The sequence below is a fragment of the Corylus avellana genome, chromosome ca7 (assembly GCF_901000735.1).
Source record: "Corylus avellana chromosome ca7, CavTom2PMs-1.0".
Taxonomy (NCBI): Eukaryota; Viridiplantae; Streptophyta; class Magnoliopsida; order Fagales; family Betulaceae; genus Corylus; species Corylus avellana.
Window position 1 is genome coordinate 397,251 of NC_081547.1, and position 22,807 is coordinate 420,057.

Genomic DNA, 22,807 nt, shown 5'->3' on the forward strand with positions numbered 1-22,807 from the left:
GCCAGGGCCCAGAAGTTGGTTTGTGATGTGCTTTTGGACGGACATTACTTGGGACAAAGTTTTGCTTTAAATTGAGTTTTTTTTTTAAATAAAAAATATATATATATCAGTCATAATTAATTCTATAAAAAAATATATATGAAAATCATATGGTCTAAAAATGTAAGTCAATTTGGAGGAATGCTTTGGCCTATTATTTGATATTTGAGTTTTTGCCTTTCCCCAAATTTTATGATACGACACTTTAATGGTTTGTTTGGATTATTTGTGCATTGTGATAAAATTAACTTAGGCAAAAAAAAAGAAAGAGAGTCTTTAGTATAGTGTAAAGATCTAATTTCTTTCTATTTTTGCATATATTTATTTGAAGGTGCTCTGTTCTTTAGTTAGTAGTGTATACGACACTTTAATGGTTTGTTTGGATTATTTGTGCATTGTGATAGTATTAACTTAGCCAAAAAAAGAAAAGAAAGGAGACTCTTTAGTATAGTGTACGTAAAGATCTAATTTCTTTCTACTTTTGCATATATATATTTATTTGAAGGTGCTCTGTTCTTTAGTTAGTAGTGTATACGAAATTTTTATTCGTTGCTCAAAAAGATTCTTCACAATATTAAAAAAAAAAAAAAAAAAAAAAAGATTCTTTGTAAAAAAATTAAAGACACTTTTTTTTTTTTTTAATTAAAAAAGTGGGAAGGGGCGACCAGTGTAGTTTTCCCCCTTGGATGTTATCATCGGGGTTCCCACCCGCTGTGGAATGTCCGGTTTGAGCCATAGCTATTGTCTGGGAAGGCGAGCCAGTCACCACAACCCCACAAAGGTGTGAGCCAGTAGAACCTCTTCAAAGTAGCATCTGGTTCATGCATCTACTACCGCAAGCGGATTCGAACACGCGACCACTAAGATAAAAGGAATTCTTCTACCAACTCAACCACCACCCTTGTGGTAAAGACACTTTATTTGAACATTTTCATAATTGTGAAGTGTGGTAGGTAGAAGGTATATAGTCGCTAACTAGATCATCACAATCCCCTCGCCTTTTCCCACTTTCTGAAATTAATATCTTAATTTCTAATTTAATACATTTTTTGTACGTATGTGCTTCGAGCATTTGGACATCAATACCATTGCATGTTAGGATTTTCATCAAATTATATATTTGACGAAAAGCTGCTCATAATTTCTAATTTCTTTCTGTCTAACATATATGATTAACAAACAAATTTTATTGGAAACATTTCTCTAATAATAAAATTAAAATAAGAGATCGATAGAAAAGCAAGGGTATGTGCTGTACGTGTGAATAGGAAACAAAAAATATATATGTATGCTACTTGTATCAAATAATTCTAGAGAATATAATGTTTGCTATTATGACACTTTTTTTTTTTTTTGGTCCTTTTTGAACGATAAAGAGAGAAAAAATTAATTAATTAATTAATTAAAAAGAAAACGCCATCTAGCTTGGAGTTCTATCATCTAAAAGTCAAATAGAGTGGGGTTTATAAAATGAGCCATTTAATTAGACAGAGCCACTTGGCCAACTGTATAACCCATCATCACAACAATACAGATGAGATAGCAGACAATCAAAATGAATGGGAGATCGTCTACCTCAATTATCTAAACTGATCGAGATATCGAATATTAGACTAAACCCACATATTTTATAAAGACTAGTACTAGTCGATAAGGTTTTGGTTCATTTGAAGTCGTGTAAAAGTGATTGAACCATCAACCATCCCTTGGAAAAACATAAATTGAAAGGGATGTTTACCCAACACAAATCACGTGTCTGACTTTTTTTTTCTTAAGTCGTTGTTGATTAAATTAGAGAAGCTGCTTAATTAATTTGGTGTGGCTTATAGCTTATCTCTTATCTAAACTCTAAAGGGATCGAGAAGCTGCTTAATTAATTTGGTGTGGCTTATAGCTTATCTCTTATCTAAACTCTAAAGGGACCGACCTGTTTGTTTCTCTTGCCCCTTCGATTTTTTCAACGACCAAATTGAGAATTGTTGGATTTCAACTTAAAATTCTTAAAAAGGTGCGCACCATCAAATATGAAATGAAGAATAAATCTATATCTAGTGGAGACAACAGAGTAATTAAGATTTATTCTACTTTTACTATTACCATTAATATTTTTATTTTTTACTTTTTTTTATTTTATTTTATTTTTTTTAAAAAAAACAAGATCTTTTGCGGGTTAAAGTCAAAATTTTGTGGAACTTAATTACAGTAATTTGTGAACAAATTAATCCCGTTGAAACAATAGAACATTTTAATTGATGGCTCACATCCCACCCCTTTCTGTGTCTCTTTTAATGTTGGCGTGGTCATTAATTGTCATTCGGAGAAAAAAGAATTTACCAGTTTTTTTTTTTTTGACATGTCCACACAACAAAAGGGGGAAGGATGATTCAAACTAGTGACTTCTGCTTCATGATGCGTGGTTCACAGCCGATTGAGCTACCCTTTAGGGATAAGAATTTACCAGTTAAATTAAGTTGATTGATATTTATTTATAATGATAATATTAGTATAAAGTTTAATGAGATTATTATTTTGAAATCATTAATTATAAAATATATGTATATGTTACATATACGTGACAATCTGACATACAAATAAAATAATTCATAGATTTAATAAGTCTCAATTAATAAATTGAAAAAGTTATACATAAAACTTGACAAATTCTGCATACCTACTAATAATAGGTTGACATCACACCTTCGTGTTGACATCGTAGCTAGGAAAATTTTAATTGGCTCAGGAAAAAATAAAAATTATATCTCAACAATTAAATGTCAAAAAAAAAAAAAATCCCTGAGATCGATCGATCAGTTTCCCAAATTTGACTACCCTGTTGCAAAGATAGAATAAAACCTTGACGGCTAAGAAGATGGCCTGATGAATCTGAAACTTTGGGGATGTTTATAATTTCTCCTACAGAAGAAGCTAGGAAAGGAGGCATGGGGCACGTAACAAAGGTAAGAGACATCATAGGCCTAATCAAGGACAAGGCCTCCCAAAGCAAAGCGGCCCTGCTCTCCAAACCCAGCAAACTCTCTCTCCACCTAGCCCTCCTCCGCGCCACCACCCACGACTCCTTCAACCCTCCCGATGTCAAACACATCGCCACCATCCTCTCCTTCGGCCACAGCTCACGCGCCACCGCCTCTGTCGCCATCGAGGCCCTCATGGACCGGCTCCAGAGCACCCGCGACTCCTCCGTCGCCCTCAAGTGCCTAATCACCGTCCACCACGTCATCAAGCACGGCAGCTTCATCCTCCACGACCAGCTCTCCGTGTACCCCTCCAACGGCGGCAGAAACTACCTCAAGCTCTCAAACTTCCGTGACGGCTCAAGCCCCATCACGTGGGAGCTCTCTTCATGGGTCCGATGGTACGCGCAATACATAGAGACCCTTTTGTGCACCTCTAGGATTTTGGGTTTATTTCTTGCCACCTCTTCATCTTCATCTACTACTCTAGATAAAGATAAGCAAGAAGAAACAATCTCAGCGCTTATGAATCAGGATTTGCTTAAACAAACTGTTTCGTTGGTGGGTTTGATGGAAGAGATTTGTAAAAGACCGGATTCTTTGCACGTGACAGGTAACAAGTTAGTGGGCGAGATTATGCGTTTTGTTGGCGAGGACTGTTTGTCGGCCACAAACGAGGTTTCGATCCGAATCACCGATTTTAGGGAGAGGCTGAATGGTATGAGTTTTGGTGAATCGGTCGAGTTGGTTTGCGCTTTGAAAAGGCTAGAGAATTGCAAGGAGCGGCTTTTCGAGTTGTCCACCGGAAAAAAGAGCTTCATCGAGAGCTTCTGGAGTTTGGTAAGCGAGATTAAGGATAGGGTTGGGAGGCAGAAGGTGTACGAAGATGACGGTAAATTGTTGCTCAAGGCGAGGAGCGAGAAGGTGAGCGAGTCAGCTCGGTTTTCCGAGCGAGTTCTGAGGAGGTCAGACGACTCGGTCCAGTTCTCTTCCGGAAGGTTGGGCCTGGACGGGTTTCCTTTTCAGATTTTAGAGTCAGTGGAACCGTATGCATGAGTGAATGTTCCTTAATTTTTTGCGCTATATATGCTTTCGAGCTTATTAATTTGTATATTTTTTGGCCGATGGAATCAAATTGTTCGTGCAAATTGATTTGCGTATGTAGTAGGATCATATCGGAGCACATACGGAGGAATTAACAGAAAAAATTATTCTTCATATATATTAATTATCCTTAAATTTTGATCATAACAAAGTATGAATATGCTGCTGCTTCTGACAGGCAGGCCATTTAATTTTCTGCATCCCATAAGAACGTACTGGGGACCAAATGGCTGTCGCTGCATATATGTAATGGTAGTTAATTTTGGGTATATGGATATATATATATATATATATGGTCGCGCGTGCGTGAATATTTTAGCTTTGAATTCGTGTTTTATATATATATATATATATAAAGCTGGATGGAAGTGGTGGAAATTAATTAATTAATGGTTAAAAATAACTTACAATATATAGATCTAGATGAATACTATAGGGTGAAATCTCTGAGGGTTTAGACTCCATTTGAAAAAGAACTTTTAATCCACAAAGAAACACAATAAGAATAGACACGATCAGAGTCTGACTTTGAGAAAGCGTTAGAAAAAGAATAAAAAAGTTCGGTTCAACGACTTCAATTCTAGCTGACTCCTTCAACTCGATTGGAAGGTTCCGTTGACTGGCTGCAGCTTATTAATTCCAACATCTTCAAATTCATCAAAACAAGTTCAAATTCAATTTCAATTAGATATATATATGCAAAGCAAGTTGCTTAATCTTTTGCAAATTTAGGGGCATATATTCTTTTCCTCCGTAATTAGATTCTCCAAATAATCTATCCTGTTTCTCATATATAAGAGAGTGAAAGTGAAACATTGACATTTTCAGAGCCCAAATTCGCCCTTCTTTGACTGACTAAAGAAAGAAATTGGAAGGTTAATTAATTAGACATATTCAAGATCATGATTTGCCAAAATAACGATTGTGATAACGCTCAATCTTATCTCAAATCAATGATGGAGTATTAGAATTAATTGTCCTTGCCATTCAACATATATGTTATATAATATAATAATACTGACATCGATTTTCTTAATTTTTAAAATATGTATTTATGCTATTTTTCAAAATTTTGAAACAACGCCAGATATATAGATCAAGAGAAATTGATCGAGCTGGTCCCTTGCAATTCCAATCCAACAGCTCAAAATAAGCTATCTTATCAGAAAGAGGAAAAAAAATAAAATTTAAGGTCCCATTGGAGGGTGGTCCAACAACCCAAATGTTTTGAGGGATGGTCGATCATTCCCGACTTGTTTTAAAGCGGTTTACCACTCGCTTGACATGGTCAGCCACCCCAAAATTACCAATTTTTTTTTTTTTTAATTTAATTTCTCATTCTTATCTATTTATTACAAATGATCAGCTGATCGAGATTGAAAGAATTGCAATGGATTTCAATTCATTGCCTCTATGACACAAAAGCACTGTACTTTTGGTTGCCTTTCTTAAACATTTAAGTTGATCTTGATTAGAAAAATAAATGCTTCCTTGTCATCCTTCAAATGTTTGCGATGCACACGAAATTTAGATTTTTTTTTTCAGATATATAATCCCGTGTAGAGTTCTTAAAATATTTGATGTTATTTTTAAATGAAATGATCCAGATATTATCACCTTGATATTTACCATCTATATATATATCACCGGCTGTAACGCCCCGCCCTAGAGGGTATCCTAATTAAGTACATACGTTGATGACCATACAATGCTTCCTCGTTCTACTTGGTATTTGCCTACTTTTGGATCAACCTCCCTTTTTTTTAAAAGAAAAAAATTGATTAGGAGTACTATATATATCAACAAAGTGAATAAAATGTGGAATAAAAATACGATGCATATAGCATTACTGGATAGGAATATTATTGAGCTATTAATTAATATTTACGGGCAAAAAAAAAAAAGAAACTCGACCAATATTAATTTATAAAAAACACAAATTGAACACACTACTGAGTAGAAATTAATGTTTTTATCCCTTGATCAGGACCCAATGGCAACTGTGGATTGCCAAAGCGGTACTCATTTTATGTGATTTCAGTCGAACTCCCATAAATTACAAGAGCCAGTAATAGCCGATGCCCGACAAAAACAGGAAAATAAAAATGGGAGATCGATCTGCTCATCTTTATATTATATTAAATGCACCGCTCCTCCTGTTTCTTTCCGATGGCTTCCCACTTCTCTTTAATCATATTAACTTTCTCCACCTACATCCATGTGTCCTATGACCATCAGTTACTTCATTTGTCCATGCATGTCTCTATATGCACATTAATTAATGATGCATTGCATGTGTCTATATTATAATATAAAAATAATGCGAGGAGTACTACTATAGTGGAGGGCTATTAAGTAATTACCTCCTTGTCCCAGTTGCACCGACCCACAATCATGGCCAATATCAAAGTCTGGATCCCAACTCCGCCAAACATCATTCCAGCCCATATGCCCTATTGTGTTTATTATCATATCAAGTGTCAGAACATTATAACCAAGCAGCTAGCTCCCAATAAATTCATGCAATTTCTTATCACATTTGACGCTTTGTCTGCCTCCACTACATTTTACATACACATTATTATTAACACAGGATAATCAAAAGAAGCAATCATGAATTCCCAAAAGAAAAAAAAAAAGTGAACACAATATAATATATATTAGCTAGGATACCTTAATCAGCGAGCCAAAACTCCAAAGGAGTTGTTAACAAGCCAACAATAAATATTCAATAATCTCATTTAAAGTGATTTACAATATTGACTAATATGACATGTTTTAAGTGAATTTTTATATTAATTAAAACATGTTATATATGCTAGTCGTTATAAAATAATTGTAAAAAATAACATTAATTACTTTGACTTGAAATCATCGAGGAATAGGAAGTAGTCCTACTCTAGCTTTTTCAAATTTTCACAGAGGGAGGGAGAGAAATAGGAAGAGAGCATGCACGTACCATGACACCTTGGTGGAAATGCCATCCAAGAAGGTATCCAAGCGGGAGCCCTAACAAATAATAGCAACCAAGATTTATGTATGCCACGTATGCTTGCCATCCCGACCCCACAGCAACTCCTACAAGAAAATGTAGCCTCGCTCTAACAATTAGCAATTATTATTAATTATCAGAAGCCCATTTAATTACCAAGAACTGAGAAAATAAATATACCAGAGAGAACTGGCTGAATACTGTTAAGCAGAATGGTAAAAGCCAAGAGAACTTTGAGGTTGTCCACCATTTCCAGGACAGGTTCGCTAGACGAGAATAAAAGAGCAATTTTGTGGTTCAAAATCATTATCACAAACCAGCATCCTAGGCCGATCATAGTAGATGTTACAACCGACACCACTGTGGCAAACCTTGCCCCTTCTCCATTTCCTGCTCCAAGCTCATTTGCCACCCTCACCCTACAGGATTAATTAATATTAATTCCCAAATTATATATCTTTTTGACTTTTCCTTATCTTAAAACGTTTTTAAGCATATTGAGGGGCCAGCGAAAACTCTAGAAAAAGCAAAAGATATACTTAGATTCTTGATTGTAAAGAGAGCGATATTTATCTGCCCTAGTCAATATTAGAGGCCCCGCCACCGGCCAAAAAGCATGAGCATGCACTAAAGCTAAGGGGAAGAAATATATTTAACAAGTAAATAGATTATACCCAGCTCCAGCAAAGAAAGACAGTGGAATCATCATCTGCCAGCTACTAATGGCCATGCTGCATGCGAAAAGAGAAAGAAAATATCAATAAGTGATCAAGATAATGACTTGGGAAGAATAGTTTGGCATGTGCAGTTCATGAAACTTTAGTTGCCTTGAGATGCTTTAACGAAAAGTAATACCAATTAAAGTCATAATTAAAGAAAAAAGTACTTTTACTATATTTCTTTCAATTCATACAAATTAAGGAGAAAATTAATTATTCATACCACATGTATCATGTGATTTTTTTTTTTTTTTTCCTAGGCACGTGTATCGTATGATTCTATATATTGCGAGAACCCTACCTTCTTTGATTAATAATAATATATATAGATATGTTGAAAAACATATTAGTTTTTTTTAAAAAAATGAATGTATCATTTATAGAATATTGTTAATAATACTTGTAATAGTTGCTTTTATAGAAGAAAATTTTCAAAACTATAATTGATAAAATTTTATTTATAATCGATTATTTAAATATGACTTCTTATCTATTAAGTCTTAATTTTTATGTAGCTACTTTATTAATTAATTAGTCTAACATAAACATCAATCTCCGTGGGATCGATCGATGTGAATTCCAACATTTTCTGAAAAAACCCAACCAACCAGAGCGACATAAGTCATAAACTAGGATTTGTGTTCCCATCTATTCCATGTTTCTTCTATGATCTGTAGGGTTTCTTTGCCAAATCAAGTAAACCAAAAAAAAAAAAAAAGAATGCCATGTACGTGATGCTATCACGGCCACACATACTTTATACTTTTCATGTTGAAATTAATACGACCCCCTCCATTAGACCCATTTCATGTTATGCTATATATGATATTTAAATTTTTTTTTAAAGATAACGTATATATTAATTAGTAGATACGTAAGATTTAATTTGAAAAAAATGCTTGGCTGGCTATAATTTCCTTACATACTAACCTGACAATTTATAGTTAGTGAAATGATTAAAAATAAAATTGTTTTGCTTAATCAATTTTTCAAATATTATAGGCTGTCAAATCCGTTTATAATTAAGAAAAGAATTTTTTTTTTTAAAAAAAAGAAAAAGGTACAGCACTCTTAATTTAGTCTGGATCCACATTAAATGAAACACCTATATATATATATATATATGTATGTATATATAATGTACGTATATATGTATATGTGTCCAATAATAGTATGAAATAATGCGATAAATAGCTAGTTGCAGACCAGATGGATAAAGCATCCAGGTCAATCTCTGCGTTACTAAGGCTTCCAGTGATCAATATCAATATCCTGTAGTACCAATTCTCCAAGCTGTTAAGAGATAGTGAGAGAGAGAAAGAGAGAAAAGAATAATCAATTGGTAATTCGATCGTTAATTAGGTTATTGAATACGAGGTTGTTGAGGGGAGAGAATTAAGTAAGTACCAAATCATGACCCCAGAAGCAGCAGAGAGCTTAGTGAATTCCCAGAGACCAGAAAATGCATCAATGGAGAAACCATTCCAAGTCAAGGGGCAGCCACCAAAAAGTGTGTAAAGCAGCAACCCCAGCGCCAAGAGCCACCAAGAGAAGCTCAAAGTTACAGCAGTGCCAATCACCCCAAGCTTGAACACATACACAAACAACCAGCTTGTGATCAAATGCATCAGAAGCACTATCAAAGACAGCCATGCGATCACTCCTGTCTTAAGCTGGCACTGCAAGAACCTCTGCAGGGGGAACAGAAATCCCAAGCAGAAGTGAAGTGGTATAATCCCAACGGCAACCACCCCAGTTAACTCCGCCACCTCCCGAGGTTGTCCCATGAGTCTCAAGATTGGAGAGGTAAATAGGAACAAAGGCAGTATCAGAACGCAACAAATGAACAAAATAATCCATGCACGCTGCAGGTATACACCTAACATGTAATACTTTTTGGCTCCAAAAGCTTGGCCGCACAACGTTTCTAGTGCACTTGCCAGTCCTAACTGAGACAAAATAAATTAGAAATGAATAAATAAACAAAAACGCAGGATATATATAAATATATATATAGAGAGAGAGAGAGAGAGAGAGAGAGAGAGAAGATGAGGTACCAAAAGACCAAAGTCGAAGCCAATGATGACATTGTAAGCAAGTGAGATTGCAGCTAGCTCAAGATCACCCAAATGACCGGCAAAGATTTGGGTGATTACTATCATGGAGTAGTTGGTGGCACGGAAGAAGATTGCAGGGCCAACAATGTGCCATAGTTTCTTCGATTCGATCCAAAACCTTTGCGAAAAGTAGTCACGCAGCTCATGACCATCGTTTTTGTTATTCGAGTGAATGGTTGAACATAAATGATGATCTAGTAAGGGGAGCTTTGATTCCTCGATTACACTAGTACTGCTGATCTGAGGCATTCTTATTCTTAATTCGAGACTCTGTCGTTACCTTTTCTTCAGAGCTATATATAGACTATAGAGCTTTATACATTTATGTACCTTTCAAATCTTTGTCATTTGTCAGGCAGTACTAGTGGTGAAGCTTCTGGAATGGAGTAATGGCCTGGCCTGGCCTTCATTATTGCCTACCTACTGTCCGAGCCAATGGGCGATCAACCACGTTTCAATAGTTTATTACATTATCAAAAAAAATAAAAATAAAATTATTACAAAAAATAAAAATAAAAACCACGTACATTTCAATAAACAAAAGTGTATGTTTTATAAAGTTCCGTAGGAGATTTTTTTACAGAATTATTTTAGTTTTATGAAAGGTATTTTTGCTATTGGAAACATTGACATTATTTTGGTATTTTAAGAGGAGTATTAACACAATTAGTTGCTTTAAAGAGACATTGACAAATAGAATTGTAATTTGGGAGTATGTGTATTTTTTCTTTTATTTTATTTAAATTTTAAGAATTAGTATTATTTTGTAATTCAATAATGGGCTCTTGGCCCAAAGTTAGTCAAATTAAAGTTTGGATTCTTTGTATATTTAAGTATTCTTTTGTATTCTAATAAAGAAAATTAAATTAAAATAATAAATAAACAAATTTTGTTAGTTGAGAGTTGTGGTTACAATTCTCTTGCTGTGAAATTAGTCTGTAATCTTTCCTCCTTAATCTTTCATGTTCTTAATTCTGAAAATTGTTTAAAAAATAAAATTTGGTATCGAACAGGCCCAAACAATTGTAAATTGTTCGTATCGAGGCCAAAAGGCCCAAAACAAACGAAAAAAACAAGGATTCCGGGAGCTGTCGTGTCATACATGATAAACAAAGATAAGCCGAGTTGCTTTGTCGTTTTGGGAAAGCGTGAGTCTGAGGCGATTCCCTCAAACGTGCGCTAAAATTAAAGCTGAGATGTAAGCTGTGCTATGAAGCCTATGATATCGACAACAACTTTAATACTTTGTCTAGAGAATTTAAAAACAAAACAAAAATAAAAAATGAAAAAAAGACTCTTTTAGAAAAATGGTTTGAAAAATGCATCTTTTTTTAAAAAAAATAAAAAATAAAAAAAATAAATTTCTTTTTAATTAATGGTGCACCGAGCACATCAATTCAGTAAAAATATAGCAAGATAAACACAAAAATGCGAGAAAAAAAAAAAACACATTTTTTAAATGATTTTGACAAGGATTATTATAACTCAAACTAGTATTCATTTACAATTCATATACAAAAGTATAATAACTTTACAATTTGAAGACAGCAGGACACTAATCCTACATCTAATCTGAACTTTGAAGAGCTTGAATACTTGGTTTATCTTGATCAATGCCTGATCATGCGACTGCTGAAGAACATGGTGTTGCTCTGCCTTATGATTGATAATCTTTTTTAAAATTCCTTTTTCGGGTCAAATGATTTTAACCCCTTTTTTTTTTTTTTTTTTTTGCTCCTTTTTAAAAGTTGTCCTCTTTTTAGTAGTAAACTTAACATTTTTTCTTTTAAAATTCTCACTCATTTATGAGTAATATTATAAGTCTTTCTTATATCTATTTAAAATTGATATGGCTTTAAGCTTACTATTAAATTTAATTCAATAATAATTTTTAAAATTCAGATCAATTTTAAAAGGACTAACAAAAAAAGAAGAAAAAAAAGGAGGTTATCAAAACATAATGCATAAAACAAGCTCCCCTCACTTCTCCTTTTTGGGTAAAAGGCATAAAAAAAGGTTATCAAAACACACCCCTTTAGTTGCTTGATATCTGCAGGTGCTGCATTGTCATTTGTCATAATGTCATCCACTACAACCGCTGCATTATTGTCTACTTTTGTGTCGTGTTTGGTGATAAGTACTAATAATATTTGAATTTTAATTGATCCATAGATTGATCTGCTGAAGATTGGTCTGCTAAAGGGCTGAGCTCCCAACTACACTAACATAATTGATCTGCTAGGTCGCTACTTTCCTTTTCAAGAAAAAATAATATGCAATCTTTACCGGTTTGTCTAACTCAATCCCCTCTTAATCATGTCCGACAATATGTGAGTAACTTAGGATTCTGATATTTGTAGTCAAAGTTATGCGCAATTTTTCTGCCTATTACGCAATATTGCCTAGCTCGATTATGCTAGATATGTAATGAACAACTTAATTTTCTGATCGTATTTTGGATCATTTCTGTTGTAATGGGATTGTAATTAAATGGATGTGATGAACTAGCTACATGGTAATTATGGAATTGATGAATGAATTTGGTTAAAGTATTGACTTAATTCGAGGTAGCCGCCTCCAAGAAAATAGAAAGACGAAGATTGATTTATGTTTTAGAATAATACTATGGGAGTTTAAAAACAATCAATAGTGCTCTTGTAATTTCATTCAGTAATGGACCAAGGAGGCATTTTAATGCCAATAAAGTTCAAAGGCCATTGGAAGTAGGAGAATTGTAAAACAAGGCAGAAAACTCAACCTATGAGCCCATCGATCCAATCCATGATGTAATGTAATGCCAATAAGACATGCCTCAACCAAGGAGGCATTTCTTACTTAATTTGTGTCCGCTGCCCAGTTCATTAGGTGCGTCGTAGCTTTCTCTGCCTGCAATTTCAAAGCACAGGAAACAAAACGAGCTCATCATTCTGTACATATAGAAAGCAGAAGTAATTAAAATCACAGGAATTTAGAGGGTTAGAGGGATTTTTTTTTTTTTTACCTCTTTTTCCCAGTCACATCGTATGGTAATGATGGCCAATATCAAGGTTTGAACTGCTGTCCCACCAAAAATCATTCCAGCCCAAATTCCCTGATTAAGTTTATTATCATATATATGTTGTTAAATTTCAAATTATTTCAAAAGTTTAAGCTTAATTATATATAGGAAGACGTGACATGTGAAATATTTTAATTAAAATTGGATAAAACTGCATGTGGGAGTAAGGGTTTGAAATCACAATTTCTCTATCTTAAACTAATTAGTGGGTTTATAATGAAGTTCTTTGATCTTGTTTCCAGCTCTCGTAGTCGTATGTGACTAGACGAGGTTGAAATTGATGTGGGATTGGGATGTGGCGCAATGATGCATGAGATATCCATTAGGTAGCATAGAGATAGAGTAGGCTATATATATAAGGCCAAAGTTTGATAATGAGCCGAGCTTAATTTGTGTGACTTGAAATATATATATATATATATATATATGATAAAACCACACGCACCATAACTCCTTGATGGAAGAACCAGCCCATGAAAAATCCGAGAGGCACCCCAATGAGATAGTAGCAACCTAAGTTTATGTAGGCAACATATGATTGCCATCCCGATCCCACAGCCACGCCTGCTCAAAAATAAATAAGTAAATTATATATATATATAGCTTCAAGAATATTAATGAAAAAATAAAATGTATATATATATAAGAAAGAATTGAAGCATTAATTACCAGAGAGAACTGGCTGAACACTATTGAGAAAAATAGTGAAGGCTAGGAGGACTGAAAGCTTGTTGACTTCTTGGAGGACAGGTTTGCTTGAAGAGAAGATCAAGGCAAACTCATTGTGGAAAATCATAATCAATAACCAGAAGAAGAGACCAATTATAACTGATGTTACCACCGACACTATCGTAGCAAATTTGGCTCCTTTTCCATTGCCAGCTCCAAGCTCATTTGCGACCCTCACTCTGTATTATTATTATTATTATTATTATTATATTATCGATCTCAAAGCTTTAGTGCATGCACCTGGAATTCTCCATCTCTCTATTCATCTAATCAAATTCATTCGTGCCCTCAAAAGAAGAAAAGAACATGTAAATTAATTTACGTTTGAATATTGTAAACTACTATATATATATAATATATATATCATCGTCTTCGTCGTCATCGTCATTCTGGTCGTCATCATCATCTTCCTTGTTGCATTATTATCATTTTATTTTGTCGTACGTTAATCATTATTGGGTGCCTGGGGCCCTTTGGTCTCTCTCTCTCTCTCTCTCTCTATATATATATATATCCTATCCCTATAGTCAATTCACGTACTGATCCTATATTTGTGACCGCCATAGAGATCTTTAACAAATATATATATATATATATATATATATATATATAATATTTTGTAATTGATCTTTAACAATATAATAAAAGATTTTTTTTTTTTAACAAATTTTAAACAATTTTGTCCACCCATTCGGATGGATCTGGATCCACTTAAATTCTTTGAAAAATTTTAATTTCTGAAATTTTAGATTTAGGCTATCTATTTTTCATCTAAGGATCATTATTCTGTCACGTATCTTATTACTAATAAAATAATAAATATATAAACTATTAGATGAAAAATGAACTACTTAGATCTGAAATTTCAGAAACTGAAATTCTTTAAGAATTTAAGTAAATCATAATCCCATTTATATATTTATTATTTTATTAGTAGTGAGACACGTGGCAGAACAATGACCATTTGATAAAAAATAAACTGCTTAGATCTGAAATTTCAGAAACTAAAATTCCTTAAAAATTTCAGTAGATCCTAATCCCATTTGGGTAGGCGAGTTTCATTAAAATACTCTCCTGTAAAATGCACAAATTATGAACAATTGCCCGTGACATGCACCGCCTCTGTTATTTGAGTTCATAATTAGTTGCTAACTAGAGCATATGGTGAGGAATTATGTTGAGGTGCACAGTGATGTTCACCAAAAGGGCATGGGCTCCACCGAAAAAAAAAAAGAGGTTGATATATAATAAATGAATAAAGTAGGAGAAACCAAAGGCATATATGCAAATAAATGTGAAGAAGAAATACCCGGTTGCGGCAAAGAATGCAAGAGGAATCATCATCTCCCATCCATTTATTGCCATGCTGCCAAACGAGACAAATAATATGAGTCCACACATTAGCTAAAGATTATTCAACAATAAGAGAGTATGGCCAGCTGTATACATATGGTGATCGAACGGAATCACTTATAGACATTATTGTATCCTTCTGAAAGTGAAAGGCAAATTCTTTTCAAAACTTTACGGCTAATAAGATTTAGCGGACAAATTAAATTAAATTAATCATTTAGAAAATAATTTTTGTAAACTTTTATTCATATATATTTTGTTAAGTCAAACAAAAAAAAAATGATGTGAATATGTGATATACTTTAAGTGGCTTTCATATAAACTATTTTTTGTTTTATTTTTAATTAATTGAATTCGGCCACTATAAAATAAGTATGAAAAATAAATAGAGATTTTTAACAATTTTAGTGACTGAATTAGTAACAATTTGAACAATAAATAAGAAAAAGCTCTTGTAGGGTCTACTTGTCCAAGACAAATTAGGAAGAGTCCACCCACTTATTCATACAAGCTTTCTCACATTGCTGCCTCAATCAAGACAGCAAATGGCTGAAAATTGGAATGGTGATAAATGGTTGTGAAAGATTAACATTAATCTACAATTACATATAAATCGTGCTCTTGATAAAAAGATGTTATTTAATTACCATATGGACAAAGCATCCACGGCAATTTCTGCATTCGGTAGATTTCCAGTCATCAATATCAGTATTCTATAATACCAATTCTCTAAGCTGCAAATTAGAATTAGAAAGAAACAATGTCAAGTAAAAAAGAAATGGTAATTAGCAGTGATCATCAGCTTTGGAAATGAAGGGAAAAGTGGAAGCAATGCAAGTAGACTGTAGATGCTTAATTTATATATAGGAGGATATATGATATCCAATAACATTAAGGGTTTAGGGAGATACCAAAGCATGAGTCCGGAAGCAGCCGAAAGTTTGACAAAATCCCAGAGATGAGAAAATGCTTCAATGGAGAAACCAGTCCATGTAAGAGGACAACCACCGCAAACAGCATAACCCAGAAGCCCAAAGACCAGAACCCACCAGGAAAAGTTCAAAGTAACTGCAATTCCAACAACTCCAAGTTGAAGCTTAAACACAAACAGCCAACTCAGAATGACATGGACCACAAGTGCCGCCAGAGACACCCACGCAGTCACCGCAGTTTTGAGCTGGCTCTGCAAGAACCTCGTGAGAGGGAACTGAAATGCGAAGCTAAAATGAAGCGGTATCATCCACATTGTCACACGCCCAGATAGCTCCGCCACTTCTGAAGGCTGTCCCAGCAGCTTCAGCACCGGAGAGGCAAAGAGATAGAGAGGCAAAAGCAGTACGCAGCACGTGAAAAGAACGATCCACGATCGCTGCATGTATACACCCAACATGTGGTACTTTTTAGCCCCAAAAGCTTGCCCACATAGCGTTTCTAAAGCGTTTGCCATTCCCAGCTGATAAATAAATTAAACAAACCATATATTATATCAATAATAATTAAATTAACAATATGTAATTAATATATGAGAAATTGAAGTAATACCAAGAGGCCAAAGTCGAAGCCGACGACAACATTATTGGCAATGGAAATTGCAGCGAGCTCAAGGTCACCCAAGTGGCCGGCAAAGGCTTGGGTGATGATCAACATGGAGTAGGAGGCGAGGCGGCTGAAGATTGCAGGACCCACTATGTGCCACAGCTTCTTAGACTCGATCCAAACCCTCCGTGCCAGATCTTGGTCCTGATCATCATCATCATCTTTTCCAACTTTTGATCTGACGGCTGAACCGCAATCATCCAGTAAAGGAACCTTCGCATCCTCTACTGACGCGCTTCTAGACATCATCGTTCTCCTCTTTCTTGTTTATGAATCTCTTAATTGGGATAAATCCAAACAGCTAGCCGGACAGAGAGCTCAAATGAATTTCATGGGATATATGCCTTGGCGTCTGATATATATATATATATATAGTGGTGTTTTAAATAATATTTTTTATCTGCTTATTTAATTTGTCAATAAAAATAAATAAAAAAAAAAAGAAAAAGAAAAATCATGTATTGAACAAAAGGGATGTCGTGAGACCACGCGTGAGCATCAATTATCGTCGTTTTGTAGAAGATAATTAAGTTGGATTGAGGCATGGCGGTTGATCTCTGCAGCACCAAAACTGCATGTCATGATACAGACATGTTGTGTCACTGCTTACCGCAACTCTTTGTATGCTTCCACCCAACCATTCATTCCAGTGGTCTTTGCGTAAACCCGAGAGGCCATGTCGATTACTTCAGACAGACAAAAATAATTCGAGGGTTCTTATCGTTTCGCGCTGGCACGGATATCGGATACATTAATTAGTATTCTACGTGTTTGATTTTTCTTTTTCATTATTACTAAAAGCAAATAAGGACTTTGATTCAATTATAGCCATTATAATTGACCAAATAAGGGTGGCTGTATAACGTGAATATGATTTTTGTATTTCATTTGGAAATTAAGGAGCTAGTGTATTAATTATTTTACTGTACGTCAAAATTTGTTTATATAGTTTAATTAATGTTATTTAAAATTTTTAAATAAAGTCGTAACATATTCAATATATAATAATAAATAAATTTATAAAAATTAATTAATTCTCATCGTAAAATGAAAGCAAAACGGAGAGAATCCTTATCTTGGACTTGGAGTTAATTAATTGGCTGCATTTCTGCATCAATTAATAATATTAGCCAGATTTGCCACCTAACACTTAATTATTTGCCTTTTTCACATTTCATATGTGACTTGTGAGTGTCTTTATTTCGCAGAAAGAGACTTTACACTTTAAGTGTGAGTGTCGAATCAGATGATTCATTTGTTTTTTTGAATAATTAATGAAAGAACTTTGTCCGTATGATAATTAACTTTGTCTGTACCATTTTATGGTCTAGTTGTATTGCCATATATAATCAATGCATGTGCAGATGTTTATAGAAAGAGAAATTTGGAACGTTAGTCATGAAGAGGTTTAATTATGTGGTACACATAATTCTTTCAATTATAAGGATCTGGTATATATAGATCAGGTCTTTTCTTTTTGTTTTTTGTTTTTTTTGGGATGAATACAAAATCATGTGGGTTTACTTGATGCAGTAAATGGCCAAAAATCATGTGGGTTCATATATATAGTTCGAATGCCCAGTTTAATTTTACCCTTCACATCGATTTATCAAGAGACTTCACACGCGAATATTATCGTATATATATATATATATATATATATATATATACCTAAAAAATTAAATAAATTTAAGATTGGAATCATGTATACCTGAAAAATTATCTAAGATCAGAAAAAGATCCAAAGATCGATTTCAATTCACTGATCCTGGGAATCAAATGGCCCAACAAAAAAATAAACACCCATATGATAAAAACTGAAGAAAAAGATAAAATGAACTAAATAAAATTTAGAAAATATCCTCTCTCCAAAGAATGAATACTCAGAACTTACTGGTACACGAGCAGCTACGAAGGAACCATTGGTGGCGTTAGACAGCATCCGGCAGAGGGAGGCCGGTGGCCGTTTCTTTTCTCGATCTTGAATGCAATTAGGGGATTTTGTCTTCCTAGGTGAAAGAGAAGAGAATGGGTAAAGATCCAGTATTTTCGTTTCAGAAGGATTTGGTGTAATATGTTGATGTATTTATTGTTTATTAGTGAGCACAAAAAGTATAGTTTATGTCACGTCGTTATAAAAGTTATTCTCATTATTTATAATTAAGATTTTATTTTATTTTATTTAACGGTATAAATGATGTTACATTAATTAAAATGTTTAAATGACATGATAACATACTCATCACGTGGTATCATAAATACTATTAGATAAAACAAAATATAATTTTGACTATAAATAGATTCATCTTTCATTTCACTTCAAATAATTAAAGAGAGGTTTTTCAAAAAATAAAAATAGTAATTATAATTAAAGAGATTATTGTACGTACATTACTAGGTTCCGGCATGCAAGCATGTGGATGTCAACCAGCAATGTATGATTAGCGCTTCAACTCTTTTACGTGCACTACACTTTTCTTACTTAATTCGCTCTTCCCTAATACTGAGGATTGTGATTGAAGATTGAAGATTCTATCCATGAGATTTTAGTCATTCTCATGGATAGAATTGACAGGGCTTTCAATTTATTCTTTTTATAATTATTTAACCCCCAACAAATGTCACAACAATTTTGATTTTTGATGATGTTTATATACATTTGTATCAGTTTGGTACAAGAATTAGCTATCAAGTCAAGTATGGGATTAGACAACTTCTCAAAGGGTAAATGAAGACAGCACGCGGCGTGCATGGCACGCCGCGTGCAAAAAAATTTTTTTTTTTAAAAAAAAAAAAAAAAAAAAAAAAAATTTTGTATGGGCGTGCCTCACCCACCGCGTAACCTGTATCAGTGCTCAGGTCGACCCATTGCATTTGTTTCACATAACTTAAATGCATGCTATATATATAAAGTGAGTAATTCTTTTTTTGACATGTCTACACAAAGAAATAGAAAGGGGGATTCGAACTAGTGACCTCTGCTTCATTAAGCGTAGTTCACAGTCGATTGAGCTACCACTTGAGGACAAATGAGTAATTCCAAGTGGCCTACTTGTGTCCTACTAAAAATGATGTGACCATTAAAATCACCACTGAACTTATGATTGATCATTATTAAATTTTGATCGATTGATAATTTTAATAGCCACATTATTCTTAGTGGGATATAAGTAGATCACTTAAAATTACTCATATAAAAGCTCTTAATCATGTTTTCCTTTCAAGCCGGCCCAAAAGAAAAGGGCAAGTTTGATGAACATTGAAAAGGAAAGGAAATGAATGATATTTATTATCTTGGTTGTCTTCCACGCGAAACTGGTCATGTGATTGTCCACTATTTAAACGTTCATTCATCTACAGCGAAATAAGAAAATACAGGAAAAAAATTAGCTGTAGATTGTACGATTCAAATAATAATGGAAAGCAAAGCCCAAAATAATTCTTCTTCCTAGAGTCCGGATTGGGACAACTACGTACCATTCTCTACCCCATCAGAGAAAGGAATCAAACCTTCGTTGTCTCCCACGACAAACTGATGTAATTATCAACTGTTTAATCCTTCATTAATTAATTCGTCTAGAAAGCAATGGAAAGAATTGGCTTCCAGTAATGTAGGAGGCAAATAATATCTTCTTCCTCCACTCAATGCCATCGCTAAAACCGGATTGGGCCAACCACCATTCTCAACTCCATCGGATAAAGATATTGGGGTAAGCAAAGCCCAATATGAGAGGGAGGGGACAGAATTTAACGAACACGGTATCTGAACCCCAGCTAATCAGTTATTGTCCCAATCGAGCACCATTGTGAAGGTTACATGAATTCCAAATAACTTTAGTCATGACCCAATTTAGTGGAGCATTGGTGGTGGTGAGCGACTTTTTGTTTCTTGGGCCAACGTCAAGCACAAAACCAAAAGATCTACTTGGGCCTCATCGGCGACCAATTATTTCCAAGGGTTTATGGGACCTCTACCCATGATCAGTCTCTTTCACCCAATTTAGGGGCCTTGGCGGCTGAGATCTGCTTAGACCCATCTGGCCACCGAGGAATGAAAGGAAGCCCACACCCTTGGCCCATCAACGTACCAAAGCCGAGGGGGCTCACGGAATATCACATGAGTGCAACATATTTGATCTCTTTCTCCCCATGCGTAATGCTAAACTAATAATGATCATGTAAGGCAACGCAATCCGCCCTTTTATTGTATTTGCTCAGTAAAGGTTGCCTTTTGTGGGAAAACTTAGCGTAGAAGAGGAATTCCATAAAGAGGGAAGAGAAATGTTGTACCAAATTGGAGACTTCGATTAAGAAAACAAATATATGCGTAACAGATCAGGGAAAAGAATGACAAGCTGTTTTATTCAAATATTTGATGTACACCGGACTCATCTACAAATGGATACACGTGTCAACACGAAAGCAATGAATCTCCAAATAATAATCATCATCATCATCATCATCATACAAATCCGACCCTAAGTAAAACCCAATATGGAATGAGACAAATGCAACAAAAATAAATATCGGAAAATTAAAAAAGAAAAAAAAAATGAACATGAAAGAGAAACAAATAGATCTCATCCGTGCATCAAAAATAAGATCTAGTAAGAGCCGAGATGAGCCTCCACGTGGGACAAAGCCAGAACCAGTCTAAGCCAGCACCACGGCGAAGAAAGTTCCAACAAGAGCGGTTCCAGCAATAACGGCTTTGCTAGGAGAGAAGGCGGCACTGGGGGTCTGATCAGCAGCCGGTGGCTGGGATGAGGGGGTAACGGGACTGGGTGCCGGCGGTGAAGAGTTCTTGGGAGCAGGAGACACGGGTGAAGGAGATTTCGCTGAAGGAGTGGGAGCTGAGGTAGGGGCTTTGGTTGGTGAAGGGGACGGGGCCTTTGAGGTCGGAGCCGGCGCTGGCGATGGAGATGTAGGTGGTGATGGGGTTGGAGCTGGTGAGGGTGGCGTGGCGGTGGGTGGCGTGGCAGTGGGTGGCGTGGCTGTGGGTGGTGAGGCGGTTGGTGCTGGCCCTGGAGCCTGGGCTATGCAAAAGGTGGCCAAGAGACCCAAGATCATCAAAACTTGGAAGCCATAGAAACCCATCTTCATTTTCCAAAGTGTGAGAGAGAGCTTCAGAAAGATGAGGAAGCAAAGTTGTGAGTTTGAGAGTGATGAGGAGCTCAAAAGTGTAAGGGGAGAATATAAAAAGAGGAGGCCGATGGACAGCGGTTAATCAAATAATGCTTAAGATTCCTGGAATCGTTTTAAATCTCATAAACCATGTATCAAGGAGATATATATATATATATACATGCACCCAACCCAAGTATGTATGTATATTATTCTTTAACGAGGATCAAACTATTGCCGGTGTGAAATAATCAATAATGGCCCACTCTTTCTTTCTCGCTTCGTCGAACTTTCTTCAAGGATCAGGTACAGAATCTGCACCTAATCAAACAAACCCAGATTCGACACCTGTCCAAGGAAGGGTTATATTAGGAACTTAAGTCATTTTTTATGTACTAGATTTGTCCTTTATGTGACTTCTAATTACCATGATACCATTCAAATTGCACATGTGTCGCTAGCTAAGGGTGAGTCAAACGTCCTTGTCTTGGCCACTTGCGTGCACAACGTTTGCCCAATATAAAAATTGCGGGGACTTGGCCTTCACACTCTGGCTTCCGCGTTGGCCTTTCAACAACTATTGGCGTGGTCGGTCGGTATTACTAGAATGCCCCTTGAGAGTTTCCAACCTTCCACGCTACTCTAGAGTGCGAACAGTCAGACCGTATAATCTCTTTAGCCCAACCCGAACACGTGGCACTTGCCCATTCCATCATTTGATCCTGATAGAAGTCATCAAGGGACCAAGTCAAAAATGGGGTCCAGCACACGTGTCGAGTTTACTGTGGCTTGGATGAGGAGCTTTTGATTGGCCACCCCGTAGAAGATGATGGCTTTGTTTTTATATATATATATATTCGATTAGATTATCTGTGAGCTGGTAATTGATAGCCGTTTGGTATAAGATAATTGGGGAGAGAGAAGGAAAAAATAATGGATGTAACCGTTGCAAATGGAAAACAACTAACATGTTCGTTTTTAATATGTTGTCTCGAAACATATGC

The 22,807-nt window shown here is 35.2% G+C and overlaps 4 protein-coding genes across 5 annotated transcripts; 1 reads left to right on the forward strand and 3 right to left on the reverse strand.

Annotated features, from left to right (window-relative positions):
• Positions 1-2,774: 2,774 nt before the first annotated feature.
• Positions 2,775-4,122, forward strand: LOC132187566 (putative clathrin assembly protein At4g40080). Its single transcript, XM_059601915.1, has one exon. The coding sequence runs from the start codon at positions 2,937-2,939 to the stop codon at positions 4,065-4,067; it is 1,131 nt and encodes a 376-aa protein (XP_059457898.1). The 5' UTR covers positions 2,775-2,936; the 3' UTR covers positions 4,068-4,122.
• A 1,907-nt stretch (positions 4,123-6,029) lies between these two features.
• LOC132187559 (protein DETOXIFICATION 27-like) lies at positions 6,030-10,224 on the reverse strand. 2 transcript variants are annotated; one of them, XM_059601906.1, is made up of 8 exons: positions 9,884-10,224; positions 9,234-9,775; positions 9,033-9,119; positions 7,782-7,838; positions 7,288-7,526; positions 7,075-7,193; positions 6,479-6,568; positions 6,030-6,325 (listed from the first exon to the last, which is right to left on the reverse strand). In XM_059601906.1, the coding sequence occupies exons 1-8, from the start codon at positions 10,190-10,192 to the stop codon at positions 6,254-6,256; spliced, it is 1,515 nt and encodes a 504-aa protein (XP_059457889.1). In that variant the 5' UTR covers positions 10,193-10,224; the 3' UTR covers positions 6,030-6,253. The 2 variants fall into 2 exon arrangements, with proteins under 2 accessions (XP_059457889.1, XP_059457890.1); XM_059601907.1 differs by having other exon boundaries at positions 6,264-6,340.
• Positions 10,225-12,575: 2,351 nt separating this feature from the next.
• LOC132187657 (protein DETOXIFICATION 27-like) lies at positions 12,576-17,006 on the reverse strand. Its single transcript, XM_059602046.1, has 8 exons — positions 16,626-17,006; positions 15,995-16,536; positions 15,731-15,817; positions 15,040-15,096; positions 13,671-13,909; positions 13,447-13,565; positions 12,945-13,034; positions 12,576-12,829 (listed from the first exon to the last, which is right to left on the reverse strand). The coding sequence occupies exons 1-8, from the start codon at positions 16,926-16,928 to the stop codon at positions 12,779-12,781; spliced, it is 1,488 nt and encodes a 495-aa protein (XP_059458029.1). The 5' UTR covers positions 16,929-17,006; the 3' UTR covers positions 12,576-12,778.
• Positions 17,007-21,019: 4,013 nt separating this feature from the next.
• On the reverse strand, positions 21,020-21,922 carry LOC132188333 (classical arabinogalactan protein 4-like). The gene has a single exon (XM_059602754.1). The coding sequence runs from the start codon at positions 21,780-21,782 to the stop codon at positions 21,333-21,335; it is 450 nt and encodes a 149-aa protein (XP_059458737.1). The 5' UTR covers positions 21,783-21,922; the 3' UTR covers positions 21,020-21,332.
• Between the last annotated feature and the right edge of the window lie 885 nt (positions 21,923-22,807).